This window comes from Megalobrama amblycephala, linkage group LG15 (genome assembly GCF_018812025.1).
Source record: "Megalobrama amblycephala isolate DHTTF-2021 linkage group LG15, ASM1881202v1, whole genome shotgun sequence".
NCBI lineage: Eukaryota > Metazoa > Chordata > Actinopteri > Cypriniformes > Xenocyprididae > Megalobrama > Megalobrama amblycephala.
This window is the reverse complement of record NC_063058.1, coordinates 15,086,846-15,102,797: the sequence shown is the minus strand read 5'-3', so window position 1 is coordinate 15,102,797 and position 15,952 is coordinate 15,086,846. Positions and strand designations below refer to the sequence as shown.

The window sequence follows — 15,952 nt, the reverse complement described above, 5'->3', positions numbered from 1 at the left end:
CCAACAAAAAAAAAAAGAGAATGTTCTGTTAAAGAGACAGTGGCAAGGAAATTAACACAAGGTGTATGTTGCCATATGGCAACACTATGCGGTAGAGCAGGGGTACTCAACAGGCGGCCCGCGGGCCGCATCCGGCCCGTCAGCATTAAATTTGTGGCCCGCATCATACTACATATAAATGTATTTTTATTATAATTTGCGTTGAAAATTAGCGTGAATATTACTTCGTTTTTTTACACGTACACAATGGTAGGCGTACAGTGCGCGTGACGCTGTAATCATCAGCAGAGAACGCTTATAGTGTACGCGCGCAGCACAGTTTTTCTAACCGCAAAGAACAATAAACTGAAGGCACTTTGCACGCGCGCATTGAACAGTTTTTGCTCTAATTTAGTTTGTCCACAAGGTGTCAGCACTGAAACGGGCTGTTGTTTCAGTCTGAAAAGAAACGGAGAAGACAGAACAAGAGTAACAACAAACACAATAGCCGACCGTGTTGAAGAGCGCTCGTTTGAGGGGATTAAAAGACCAGCAACTCTAATTTTGAGCAAGTACAAAGACATTTTATTGTAACTATTTGAGCGAAAAAGACTAGACAAGCATGAATCTCTCTAGTGCGCATGAGTCGAGCACTTGTATTCGTGAACGCCATCAAAGGCTCGAGACTGTGCGCGCAAGTAAAAAACAAAGTAACCTTATTTTTCCATGATGAAATGCAGTTGAAATTCCTCAAACTTTGCAGTGTGTAAGTTGCCGAGCAGCATGAAAAACAAACCTTTTATTCTTAATGTCAATGTGTTATAAACAGAAAGCAAGCAGAGAGTGCTCCCATTACAGATCTGTCATCACATCATTGAGCTCACGGAAAATATCTTATTTATCATGTTTACAACGTTGGTTATAGTTAGATAATTCATAAAATTGTGATTGACCATTAAAAAAAAGAAAAAATATTTTTTTGATTCTGACCAAATTAAAAGGTAGGTAATAATAATACAAATAATAAAACATTTATTCTCTGAGTATAAATAGGTGCTATAAAAAGTGTTAAAAAGGTGCAATGGAGTATAAAAAGACTATAAAAAAGTGCAATGTTTTCATCTTATGGACAAACTCTCATCAGCCAGTGAACAGCCAGACCTTAAAAACTGAACTTTTAGTAAATAAACAGTAAAACTACAAATATTGTCTTAAGTAGGCCTAAATAAAAGTCTTACGATCCAAGTTATAATTTGTGGCCCTTCGCGTTTCATTTGGTTAAAATGCGGCCCTCTTGGCCTCTGAACTTGAGTACCCCTGCGGTAGAGGGTTAAGTCATAATATTTATTAATGTAAAATGTGGAACCCACAACAATAAAAAAAAATAAAAAATAAAAAATGTACTGTCCCCTTTTTTTTTAATTAATAGATAATAACAAATTCGATTTTGGTGGTATTTTGACCACTCAAATAGGAAATGTCCCTGGTTTCCATTTCAGAAATCTGGTCACCTTAATCAAAAGTGACAGGTTTTGACCCAGCTTGGCTGTCAGAGGGGAAAGCCCAGAAAGATACACTGCAGTGACAAACGCTGCACACTTTGTGGATAAATTACATGTTTAGTTTAATGTACAGTTCAAATAATTGTTCAGTTAATATATTCACTGCTGCCATTAAAAGAAACAAATGAACACCATGACTCCTTTGTGTCTGTCAATTTTCCCCAACCAAAGTATTATATATTAAACTTATATTAAGTTTAATATATAATACCAATTTACCAACTTTCCAATGACATTTACACAACACCATTCTCAACTAAAAACTGAATTTATTTTTTTAGCCGTTCATTTACAGGACAACGACGTTTTGGGGGCCTGAAAATGCCAATTTTTTTTTAAAAAAGGGTGAAAGTTTTCAAAGTGAAAGTTTTTGAAAACGATACCATTATTGTCTCTGTGTAAAGTACAAAAAAGCAAATTTGCGAAAACGGTAGTGTATTACACGTTCAGTCTATAGGCGTGTAATGTTTCTTTACAAAGTGACATCGCCACCTACTGGCCTGGCAGTATGATACAGCGTTTTTAGTAGTTTTTGCGGATCCATGTGAACGAGACCGTTTTGAAACATCATCTGTACATGAAAAAACACAAAGGAAAATCCTTTCTGCTTTTAGTACATCGTCGTGTACACGTACCCTCAGGCAAAGGCCACACAAAACTACACAAACATATGAAGTTATTCTTTTAAATTTTAAAGGTAGCTTGATGTCTGACAAAAGACATTCATTAATAATGACTCGTGCTCGCATGAAGTCACTCTACTATTCTAAACTCTTAGTTCCGGCTCATTTCAGCCCCTTGCGTGTGAAAACAAAGAGGTACTGGAAATAAAAATAAAAAGGGGGGAATCTTTTGCTATTAATCTATTACAAAACCCTTGCTGTAAACACCCACAAACACACGCCTGGCAGATTATAAATCAGTCATTTGGCCATTAAAGATTCATGCAGTTCATAAAGCATAACTCTAGGTGTTTATATACATATGTTTTTCCACACTTAATATGATATTTCTGGCTTAGTGAGTTAGCCTGTGTGTCGAATGGAGTATCTTTCAAGAGGGGTTTAGAAAAACAGGGCCACTCATTATTTTGAGAACCATCTGCTACAGTATTCGAGGTAAAGACTACAGAAGGATCTATTTCCTCTTCTACTCGACAATCTCCCGTAGCTGCGTTTGAACTTGAAATCTTTTGGTTATCAGCCCAGCTTTATAACCACTACGCCACCACAACAAAACATTCAGAAGAGGGAATGAATCTAATTAAATTAAACATTTCATGGTCTACCAACTAAGCTGCACTGGCTCCAAAGTCATCATCCACAACTCGTGATACCTCATTCCCTCCACGTCCTCCACTCTCCAAGTACAAAATGACAAATCAAGCAGCTTTACAACCCATCCATGTGCTTCTCAATAGCCACCAGGCACTGTTTGATTGTGTATCAGCTTCATGGAGCAGCGGATATTGGCTTTGTTTGCCTACGGCTTTGTCGTTTTTCATCTGGGTCCCTCTATTTTTTTTTTTTTTTTTTTTTTCCTTTTGGTATCTGAGTTCACTGAAATGTGAACAATTAGGATCCCCGGAAAGACTAATAAACAACTTTGACAAATTGCAAGTGCTCAAACTAGAATGAATATACAAAATTAAATAAATAAATCCATCCATACATCCATTCATTTTCCAATCAACTTGTCCCATGTTAATATATATATATATATATATATATATATATATATATATATATATGAAAAGTATAGAGAATAAAAGATTCAGGATTCGGACACGATATTGACACCTCATGCAATCAGCTGCGTTGTTATTGCTTCGGCTCAGACGAATTAAATTAATCTTCTTGGTTGCCTCCAGGTGCTTCAAAAGCTATATCCTGCATGAGTTGCATATCTCTGCCCACAAACAAATCAAATTTATTTGATTACGAGGCAACAAAGCAGCACAATATGACTGATGATATTCCATTGCTTTTTGGGGTTCAAAACAGGCTGGAAAATCAGAATTGCATCTTTAGAGGACAATAAAATTAAGCTGATTTAACAAAGCTTGCTTAGTTCGGGATTGTCTCCACATTGGAGATAAAACGGGCAGATCAGAAACACACAGTGCCCGGAAACACAAGGTAGCACCATTTTTCCCCCTGCACGCCAGTGAGAATCCAATTTTGGCTTGATTTGGAAGTCAGGGAACAGCTCATAGGAAGTACAGAGAGAATAGAAAAGAGAGAAAGGATGCATTGAGGGAATACAGTCTGCCAACTCCGGAATAATGTAAAATCCTAAAGACAGATAATTCACAGATTAGTCCGGATCAAGGCCGTGTGGAAGAGAAAACCCATCGGCGCTCCAAAAGGACTAGTGTGAATCCTTTTCTCAGGTGGAAATCAGAAGGGTTGCCAATTGTGCAAGATATAAAAATTACCATATGAATATAGAGACTTTTTCATTCTGGTTAAAGCAGATTAAATTCAAATCTATTCGAAAACTAATCATCAAAGTTCATAGTAAAAAATGTTATTGATACAGTAACTATATTTTTCAAAAGACCACTACTGTATATAGTTCAAAATACTCAAAACATCCACATCCTTTATGTGGTTGAAATCCCTATGAGAGCTCACACAAATTCTTCTTAAATGTAAAGTTATCGCCTCAAATTCACACCCTCGTTTCCTACTTCACCTTTTCTTTCTCAAGCATACATATGCTTTTGTCTAGAATTCAATCTGTAAGGCACATGAGGGAATTTGCAGGCAACCTAAATTTAAACCCAAGTTCAATTTACTCTGGAAATATGACAGTACAGTAGGTGCACTAAAATATGATGAGTCTTGCTAAGGGGGGCAGCAGATTTATGCACTCCCTGAGCACACTGTAAAAATTTAGGCAAGGACAGAAACACCACAAATCACAGTCAATGTCGCTGCCACTCACTGTAATAAGTGCGCTTTCATAAGCTTTTGAAATGGCAGCAGTCTTCAGACTTTAATTGAATCAGTTCTGTTTGGAACGGTACTCAAGGGGGCATTGAAGAGCATGGGAATGTCTGCCACCTTCTGTGTGGAAAAAAGTCGGATTACAGAAAAATGGCTGTTGGCGGACAGCAGGAATGGGAATTGTGATAACGCAGTGTAAAATATATATTCAAATTTTAAACAGAAAGTACAATGATCCATGACTGAATTGATTCATGATTCAATTCACGATTCATCAATTTACTGATTCACTAATGAATTGATTCACTGATTCTTTTAGCATAAACCCCATTCGCTCCAGTGTTGCCAAGTTGGCTACTTTACCACTGTTGCCGCGGGTTGTTTTTCATGTCCGTGGGTTGAAGCGACCACAAATGACATGATCTTTAGCCCCTGATTCACACCAAGAATGCTAACTATAATTATAAAGATAAAGATATTGTTTTAAAAACTGTTCTAAATTTAAAGGAACAGCACAACTATAACGATAACGGTGGAATCACTTTCCAGCTGATGAACGATAAAAACATTGACAACCAATCAGAATCCCTCAACTTTAAAGAGCTCAAGCATTTAAAGCGACAGACAACAAAACTTCAGCGTGTGCTTATGATAAACAGAAAGTTATCGCACATTGGTGTGGGTGCTAATATAGTTATTGTTATAGTTGAGAATGGTGTAAACAGACCTTAACAGAACACAATAACAATTCTTGCTTAAAAAGTCGAACATGACAAAATGAATGACTTGTGGTTCAGTAAGTAAATCTGAATAATTCAGTTTGATTCGAACTGGCTCACAAGACTGTTCGGGAATCAAACTACATTGCTTGTATTGCATGTATAATTTATTTACTTGTATAATTACTGTTGTATAGTTTTTTAAATAAAGCATACTCAAGAAACTGAACTGCAAATCAAAGCACTGGAAATATTTTTAGCATTAAAAAACATCTTGGTGTCCAACTGGTACTCACAAGTACTCACAAAAAATATAATTTGGTACTCACAAGTGGTGGGCTTGTTGCAGTTGTGCCCGTGCCGGAAATACTGCGGGTTCTCGATCACTGGGATACGGGTCATTCCGATCACTACGGCGTCTGGCCCTGCGTCCAGGGTACACGGGGTTATGATGCCGTGATTGACGTGATGGAGGGGGCTGGCAGAGTCTTCTTCACCGCTGATCACAGCCACGGGTCCTGCAGAGAGAAAAAGAGAGCCATCACACAAAATGACATTGGTTGCTTAATGGGAAATGAATGCAGCATAATACGTCTGAGAGGGAAAAGCGGGCAGGCTCATTTGTCAGAATAAACGTTATCTCTTAGAGCGGTGACTGGCCTCTGAGCTCTTCTCTGTCATTTGGTCACACATTAACCGCCTCGGCCTGATTCAACCCCAGAAGCCTCAGCTGCCGTGGCCTCGGGCCACGATAAATACTCACTCCCCAAGTTTCCCAAAGTCCCATCACTGGCTCATTTATTGGCGTCAACAAAAATACGCCCACATTCAGTTCTCGGGCCTCCAAGCAGGCAATAGATAAATGACAGGCCTTGACAATAAAGACGGCCTGACAGCCAATGTGAGAGAGTTTCAGTACAGCTGACTAAACCAGCACTTTTCCAATAGGGTCATTGCTGCAATTATGCTAGAAAAATGGGCAAGCGTAAGAATTTGAGTGAGTTTGACAAGGGCCAAATTGTGATGGCAACTGGGTCAGAACATCTCCAAAACTGCAGCTCTTGTGGGGTGTTCCCGGTCTGCAGTGGTCAGTACCTATCAAAAGTGGTCCAAGGAAGGAACAGTGGTGAACCGGCGACAAGGTCATGGGCGGCCAAGGCTCATTGATGCACGAGGGGAACAATGTTGCAGAAAAGTCCTCACTGTTGAGCCCTGAATAAGTGAGCTAACATTTGAATGCTTTGAATGTTCAACGACATAACATATCGTGAGAACATACAGAAACACTCAAGGTGTCATTCAAGGCTTTTCAGTTTGACTGAAACACTCTTCAAGATTGACAGGGCCATTTAGTTCAAAAGGTCAGACATCTTGACACAAGGCCAATGAGAGAACTGGATGTAAAGAGAAAGAGCCAGTTATTATTATTATTTGAGTAGGTCATAGTACTCAAAGAAGGATTAACATTACAAATAAGCGCAGCTGCTTCAGTGTTAGAGATACAAAGACTTTCTTATGAAAATTCATAAGAAAATTCTTATGGAAAAAACAAAAATCCCTGGAATATGCTTTGGCAGGTATCATGACAGGAAGACGATGGGTAAAATAAGTCATGCTGAAGGAAAAACAAGTAAACAAATGGATAAATGCATAAAAATGAGCTGAATATTTAACAAATGCATCACTAATTTGAATGTTTCACTTATTGGGAAGCATAAAAGTCATCATCAAGGTTTCATTTGGAATTTAGTTGAACTACAAAATGAAAAGGACTCTTATCTGATTTGACACTGCTCTTTGTGAACTTCAATCAGAAATCCAAATGTAATGAGCAGCCGCAATCGCATTCATGGCTGTAAATTGAGATTATTTTGAGACAATAACAGTGGTCTGCTGTGACATATTTAAGTGGAAATCTTGGGAAAAATTCTTAATTAGTTTTAGCCTTTAAGACAGGAGGAGACATTCAGTGTCAAATGACCCCTGCAGCTATTTGGGTCATTAAAATACTTTTCTTTTCCTTAATTGGAAAGTCTAAAAGCCCCAAAAGGACCATTAAAATAATTTTTGTTAATACTAAAAGGCAAGGTGAAAAAAGTACTAACACGATTACCCCGTTCTTTCAAACCATCACCCTGAAAACAGTCATCATTATTATTGTCATTATTATTTTACTGGATAGGCCAAAACATCCATCATTTTATCCTCAAAATAAAATTTCATTAGATCAGTTTTTGCTTATAAGTGCAATAACAATATTACAAAGCTTAAAAGTAACAACACTTCTTAAAATTCCTCCTTGATATCTTCAGGTTATACTTAGAGATGCGCAAGGTCAGACGCAGCTGTTAATGCGCTTTCAAAATAAATACATAAAGCATATCAAATTACACTTTCAAAATCCTATTATACAGCTGGCACGGTGAATTGAAGATCGCATTCACTCGCTGTTGCCTTTTGGCATTTTGAGTTAGAAACTCTATCAATAAACTGCTGGAAACAATTTAGGTAGCCGAACAGAAAACTGGTAGCTTCTTCCACTTGTTATCTTCTCTATGGACCCGTGTTTTATCCATAAGTTTCCATTTATTTTAAAAGACTCCTTTTAAAATAAATGGTAAAAAAAAAACCTGAATTATTATCACTGTATTCCAAAGGATACGTTTTCAGAAATCATAAAAAGAACAGAAATACATAAATAAAGTAAACGCATACATTATCAAGCTGCTTTAAGTGTCTTTGAGCTCTCTGCTGGGACTGATCACTACATAAAACGCTTAAAAAAAACACATTTTAGTGATGAATTATGTTTTTATTCTTCCTTCCTGAACAATGAAAGCCTCAAGGCCAATATAATATATTGCCTACAAGAAGACATTATTTGATCTTTTCTTTTATTTCTGCATCGGAAGAACAAAGTCAGTTTAATAAGATTATGAGATGAGGGGCGGAAGAGAACCAGCAAAACCTCCATAAAGACAGTTGCTATGGGGAGGAAGGGGCTAGAATGTAACAGTAAGTGCCTAAAATCAGCTTTAGGGATGATATTCAGGAAATAATGTTACATTTCTGGTGCATTCCTATTAAACCTATTAAATGCAGAAGAGTGCCCAAATTTCCATATTCATTCTATAGAAAAGAGCAGCCTGAACATTCTTCTAAACATTTCTTTTTGTGCTTCACTTTTTGTGCTTTGAACGACATGAGTAAATATTGACAAACTTTTTATTCATGGATGAACTATTCCCGTAAAACACTTTAAATCATTGCAAATAACTGCAGCCATGTGTAAAAACATTTAAAAATTGCTTGGCTTCCTTTGTTTAAACACAGATGATGTGCTTCCCCTTTCTGGGCTGATTATCATATAGAAATCCACTTACAAGAAGTTCTCACACAGTTGTTAATTAGTGCTGAAAATAACTATGGTAATCCGGCATGAAGACATGCCTTACACATGCAAACTCACACACAAATTATCCCCTTGCTGTATGTAGCACGGCAACTTCACACAATTCGTGGCATATGAGTGACAGTGCTGCATGATAAACGTGTGTAACCCAGCATTACACTGAACTCACTTTTTTGTCATTGTGCTGATTTTTCCGGAGTATGATAATGGAATCTAGTGGAGCTGTCAATCACATCTAAATGAGGCAGGAGAGACTCAAAAAAAGAGCGGTTTCTGTTCTGAGGTATATGGAACCATCTTAACCACAAATATCTGATTTGAATCCACATTGAAATCTTATCATATTTCAATAATTTAGATATTACATTTAAGTAAACTATATATAGTTTATACAGTTTAATATAACATCTGTTTAACTTATAACATGAATGTAAGGATAATAATATAATTTAGAGAGCAAAAGTTTCAGTTTTACTCAAATTAGGGCGATGCAAAAATGAGTACACCCCACTGAAAGTCTCTGGAGCAAAGCTAAATTTTAGACTACAAATGTCAAATTTAACAAGAATTCAACCACAGGTGAGTCTAATTATTCATTACACAGGTGTCCAGCAGACAGCTGACTATAAAAGGGTGTTAAAACCCCTTCCCATTTCATGCCGTCAGCAATGGCTCCACATGGAAGAGAAATGTCACAAGACCTGAGAAAGAAAATAATTTCTGTACACCAGAAAGGTGAAGGCTACAGCAAAGCTTTACTTATCAGTCAGAATACTGTAGCAAAAATGGTACAAAAATTTAAAAAAGATGGAACTGCAACCATCTCACAGAGACGTTCAGGTCGTCCACAGAAGTTAACACCTCGACAGGAGCGTCTTCTGATGAGAAGTGTTGAAGAAAATTGGCATGCAAGTTCACTGCAGTTATCTAAAGAAGTAGAAAGCCAAAGTGGGGTGACTATTTTGGGTGCCGTCCACGAAAGAAGCCTCTCCTAAAGCCCAGGCACAAAAAAGCCCGCCTCGAGTTTGCCAGGGCTCATGCTGACAAAGATGAAGACTACTGGGACTCTATACTCTGGAGTGATGAGACCAAGATAAATGATTTGGAACTGATGGCTTCAAAACCGTATGGCGTTGCAAAAGTGAGGAATACAAAGAAAAATGTATGGTGCCTACAGTGAAACATGGTGGTGGCAGCGTCCTTATGTGGGGCTGCACGAGTGCTGCTGGTGCATTTCATTGATGGCATCATGAATTCACAGATGTACTGCTTTATACTGAAAGAGAAGATGCTACCATCACTCCATGCCCTTGGTTGTCGTGCACTTTTCCAACGTGACAATGATGCTAAACACGCATCTAAGGCCACTGTTGGATTTCTGAAGAAGAACAGGGTGAAAGTGATTCAGTGGCTTCTGATCTGAACCCAATCGAACACCTATGGGGAATTCTGAAGAGACAAGTTGAGCATCACTCTCCATCCAGCATCCAGTCTCTAAAAGAGGTCATTCTTGAAGAATGGAAAAGATAGATGTTGCAAAATGTCGCCAACTTGTTCATTCCATGCCTAGAAGACTTGATGCTGTCATTAAAAATCATGGAGTTCATACAAAGAACTAGATGTAGTAGTTTTTTACTCACCCTAATTTGAGTAAAACTGAAAAATGTGTAATCTAAGTTATATTATTAACCTTACTTTCATATTATAAGTTAAACAGTTATATTAAACTTAGTCTTGTCGATATTTTGGAAATTGTTTTTGTGTTCATGGAGATATTGTTTAAAATGTTACTTTTCAATGGGGGTGTACTCATTTATGCTGAGCACTATTCATATATATAATTTACTGAAAATATTAAATATTAAAATAGAATTTATGCATTGAATTTAACATATAATAGTAGATAATAGGGCTGTGCTCAGAATATCGATACGATACATCGTCATGAACTCCTGACGATGCGCGTATCGATACAGCAGCTGCCGTATCGAGTCTGTCTTGCTTTTAAATCTAGCCAATCACGTGATGTCAATTGACGCTAGCAAGCAATGCAAGCAGACATTCACGTTTCTGTGAACTTTCATTCGTAAATAATCAGCTGTTTTGTCGCGAATGTGAATAGGAAATGCGCTCTCGAACGGAGAAACACGCGATCTCCAAATCATCGATCAAAGCGTGCTAACGTTTTAGGACAGGTCGATGGTATATAAATCATGCCCGAACGTTAGCGTTTGTTAATCAAGCCAAACCGTCCATTTAGAAACCGAGAAATTTGGAGGCCGATCTCTCAGGTTGACGCGCGAGCTGGCTTGACTTAAGTTTTCGTGAGGATATAGTTTATGGACTGTTTTGATTTCGGTAATTACATCTAGAAAGGTAAAAGCAGTGATGACATATATAATAGAGATATCTGAAAGCGAAACGAAAGTGATATTGGCCTCGTCCAGTGGGGAGGACGCACGAGAGGAGACCTGCGCATTTAATTGGTATGTGTAGCTATACTGTAATACTGCATTTACAATGCTTATCAGTGGCATGCACTTTGATCGTAAAAGTGAAAGTGCCCTTTGCGGTCACATCGCATCATTTAAATCTTGTTAACATTAGTTAATGCACTGTAAACCAGCATGAACAAACAATCAACAACTGTATTTTTTAATAACTAACATTAACAAAGATGAACTAATACAGTATGTATTGCTCATGGTTAGTTCATGTTAATACATTATCTGATGTTTAATAAATGAACCTTATTGTTAAGTGTGTATTGTAAACTCATGTAGCCCATATTTTGTAGACCACGTTAATAAAAAATATGTTGTTCTAGAACATATTTTGAGTTGATATCCAAAAAAATCATTTTTACAGATGGAAAAACAAACAGGCAGTATAGACATTATTATAATATTATAGCCGATATAATTAACCAACTTAGTTTTCTTACAGTCAACTTACTGTTGCAAGTGAAATTAGTCATTGAGCTTTGTTGATATGCTTCAGTGTCACTATAATTGTCAATTCAGTTACTGAGGGAGTGACTTTAAAAGCAAGCTTTTAAAAGAAGCTTTTTTGTGACAATTTTTTTATATTTAATTTAAATCATTGTTTTTTTTAATGACAAAAACAAAATAGTTTTTCAGTTATCACGACTGTTATAACACTGGTTATTCAATAAACACATATTACTGTTACTAAACTCTGCTCAAAATAAATTTAAATTCTAAATTGAACCATATCGTGATACGTATCGTATCGTGGCTTTAGTATCGTGATGCGTATCGTATCGTGACATTGTTGGTGATACACAGCCCTAGTAGATAATAGATCATTAATTTAATAATAGATAATAATTCATTAATTTAATAATAATAACTTTGAATACATGCATCAAAATTAATAAAATATCATTATTACATTATATATATATATACTGTATATATAATTGAATGATTGATAATACATTAATAATACTATTTTTAAATGTATTGTATTGTAATTCCATATATTTTATTAATTGTATTTAATACATGTATTATTAATATGATATTAGTACTAATTTTAATAATAATCAACAATTATTATTATTACTATTAATAGTAATATTATATTAAATTGTATATAATACATATACATAAATACATATATTATTCCAAATGATTATTATCATTGCTATAATACATACTATTACTACTACTATTATTCAGCTAGCTTAATTTCTAAATTTTTCGAGCTATGACAAAGTGTAAAAGCTAAGTGTGGTTTATATTACAGGCAACCCAAATGAACAAAAAGCAAAAGAGATCTGAGCAGAATTCAATTTTGTCATTGTCAAGTCTTCACTGGGTTTTGGAAGAGAGCAAAAACAATATATATATATATCCGGTTTATCTTCTTACTCACGTATCAGATATGAACACAGATATATTTTGGAGTGTTTACACATGCAAAACACATCGTTAGCCAGACATTGTTTATCATAACAAATCCAGAAGGAAATCTCTATTTATCATGAGAGAGAATCACATTGCACGTAGTTAGAGACAGGCATAATCAAAACTGATCTCCATCTCTCCGCTCTTTTTTCCAAACTTACACACACACTTTTAAACACTCACACACCTGCTAGGGCCGATTCTGCGCAAAAGGTGACAGGGACGATTGATCCTGTTTATAAAGGCATCTGAACCCTGCTGTCTGAATGCCATTTGCCTTGAGTTGATGTGGCTTCCTTTGATGTTGAAAGTGCACCATGCACTGTATCTCAGGTAGCTATAAAAGATAAAACAGGCACTATCCATGCCCAGTTCTCTCTTATGGCAATTGTGCACTGATTGCAATGCAAAGCAGCCATGGAAGACCAGCACGAATAAATTACTCACATTACTTCCTCTGATCTCACCAATGTGCACTGAAGTATCTCCTTGACATCAAACCACCTCGTCCGAGAGGGAGAGAGAGAGAGAGAGGTACAGACATGGGCAAAGGGGATGATTCATACTTTCCTTAGCATATGAGCCTGATTGGAAGTGGTAGAGCCATATAAAAACACTCAAGCAACTTCCTGTGGCCATAATTGTCCTGTCTCTTCTGCCCATTCCTGTGCAAACCACAGTAATGGCCTGAAGTCGGTTGATTTTCTCCTTTTCCTGATTTGCGAATTGCCCGGATATATTTGTGGTGCCCCTTGGTGTCAGCTGCAATGACAAAACTCTTTTGTTGGGTAAACAGAGAATATGAACACAGTGAATCGGCTCCCCGGTGTTCTGATTGCCTGCAAGGCAGACAACAACAATGCAGTCTTCATCTCGCCACTTTTCTCTTCGAAAACCCTCTTCAATTGCGTCTCGGTAGACATGTCTGGACTCAAACGTTATTTGCACAAAATATCCTCAAACATAAAGAAACCTTGGGTGTGAAAAATGCATGCAGGACCTTCAAACTGAAAGGATTTTTATTCATTTTTAGCTTGGAGAAGGAGCTTTCCATGCATGAGGTGCAACATTTGGCCTGAAAGTCTTCCAACAAATGACCAATTAATAGAAAGGCTTAACATTCAGAAAATGTACATGGGTCAATGATGTGACAAGTCATTTTTTTTTTTTTTTGTCCAAAGGCCTTAATAATAAAAATAAAAAAACAAAGATATGACATCCAAAGTATGTAAGGTAGTAAAACTAGATCTCTTTTATTGAATCCAAAAGGTTTTAATTATATTTTGCTACATATAAAGGCATTTTAAAGATGTTGAAGCGTCAAAAGGTCATAACCGTCCAAAAGCCAATACAACCATTTCATTTGTGATCTTAAAATGTAATAAATGTATGTATTTTTTATTCTGGCATGATTTGATAACATCATATATCAACATAGTGCAAATGGTATTAAAATTATGTGTAGAAGTCGTTGCTTTGTTATGTGAAAGAATGTCTGAAAAAATGAATTTCATTGATGTCATTCGGAGTAACCAATAAAAAGAGACCATTTTGGATCAAGTCATGCGGTCAATATCATTGTCTTATCAATTACAGATTGGCTTCATCACTCCAGGTGGATGCTGCACATTGGCGGTGGTTGAGGAGATTCCCTCTTCTATATGTAAAACACTTTTGCTAGCTAGCAAGATATTAGCCTGTTAGCATTGTTTGAAAATATCGTCATTCGGCATAACCAAAAGTGTCATTCGGTAAAACCGAATTACTTTTTTGGTGACAAATTTTGTCCATCTTGTAAAAATGACAAAAGCAGTGTTAATTGATTATAAAAAAAACACATCTCATTGATATCACTTAATAAAACTTCCAAATTAATTATATCTCCATTATGTTTTTTTTTTTACACTTTTAAAATCCTTATTCGTCAATGACCCAAATATCATTATAAATATTACATGAGATATGTTTTTTTTCTATGAGGTCTGTAACCTTGTTACCATGTCATTCATTTTATTATATAATTTGGGTGTGAACATGGCTAAATATTACATATTAAATTAATTTATTGTTACTATAGTAATACACTCATAAATTATAATCAATTTATTATTATAATTGTTATTATTGTTAATGTTATAACTGAATGTTTTTAATTACAATCAACTGAATTTCAATTCAGTAGAATATCTGAAGTGTCTATTACAGTTGAGAAGGTCTGTATAGTATAGAAAGCTATTTTACTATTTTAAGACTACCTGCTGTTATTCTTAAGTTATCTAACATATCTCACAAACACAATAACATGGAATTTAAGCCTCTAATGTTTTTTTTTATTATTTATTATTTTTATAAATGTAGCACGAAAGTGTACCGTATTCACAGAAAGTGCCTAATAGACCTCATTTGCTGCTTATTTCCTTTTCAGTGAAGACGCACCACTACAGTGACAAGCGCAGAGGAAAAATGAAGTGATTATAAGGAGAAATTTTTCATAGAGTGCCTTCTTAAGTAATAAACAGCTCGTACGGTCGGTATGAGACATGGAAATGTGCAAACACTTTGAAAACTAGTTATCACAATTTCATCTGTGAAACAGATTAATAGTACAGCAGCTTCCAGAGCCTCAGGTGCACTAAGGACTCATCATGCACTTCCTCTAATACACTTTCCTTGAACATTAGCTAATTTATTATTCCTTATACTCAGGTTTAAAGATATTTGGAAGCGCAAAGAACACTAATAATACCTCAAACTGTACCATTTGTTGAGGAAACTAGTGCTATTTCTTTTCAGACTTACAGTTTTACCCCAACCAGACTCGAATTTGTGAGTTAAACTCAAATGCTACATGCTAACCGCTAATCCTCAGTTCTGATGCTTTTATATGCCCATTTTTTGTCTTCAACAGCATCTCACAGTATACAGTATTCTTCCAGCACAAATCAACAATGGTATGATTAGCTCCCTATGTCATAAAACAAAGTTAGCACCTGCGCTAGTCAACAAAACAGAGTCCCGGTACAGGAAGCATTAATATCCCGTGCCAGCACCTCTGCAGTCGGGCCAAACAATGAAAAACCGGCTGGAACATAAAGACAGTCAGTCATCTTTATGGTCCTTAACAAAGTAGGGCATAGGCACAACATTCGATGTGCATTTTGTTTATAGCTGTATAAACGCCCATGGAGCTGGAGGGGAAGGACAGTACAGCCGCTTCGCCTGAAGGGACAGATGAAGTAGCAAACAGTGACCAAATCTCTGCAGGCATAAATCAGTCACACACACACACACATTAGGAGTATAAAGGACACTAGCATAAGACGAACCTCTTCATATTATGAACCAACCTTTAGCTGTCCATATATACAAAGGAGAAAAATGATTCTTTGCAACTATG

At 36.4% G+C, this 15,952-nt stretch overlaps 1 protein-coding gene across 7 annotated transcripts in view; it reads right to left on the bottom strand.

Moving 5' to 3' along the window:
* ntrk3a (neurotrophic tyrosine kinase, receptor, type 3a) overlaps window positions 1–15,952 on the bottom strand; it is a 264,992-nt gene that overhangs the window by 52,461 nt on the left and 196,579 nt on the right. For all 7 annotated transcript variants that reach the window (XM_048157761.1, XM_048157762.1, XM_048157755.1 and 4 more), the window contains one exon: window positions 5,541–5,729. In XM_048157761.1, coding sequence (XP_048013718.1) covers window positions 5,541–5,729 — 189 coding nt within the window. The remainder of the gene's footprint in view (window positions 1–5,540; window positions 5,730–15,952) is intronic.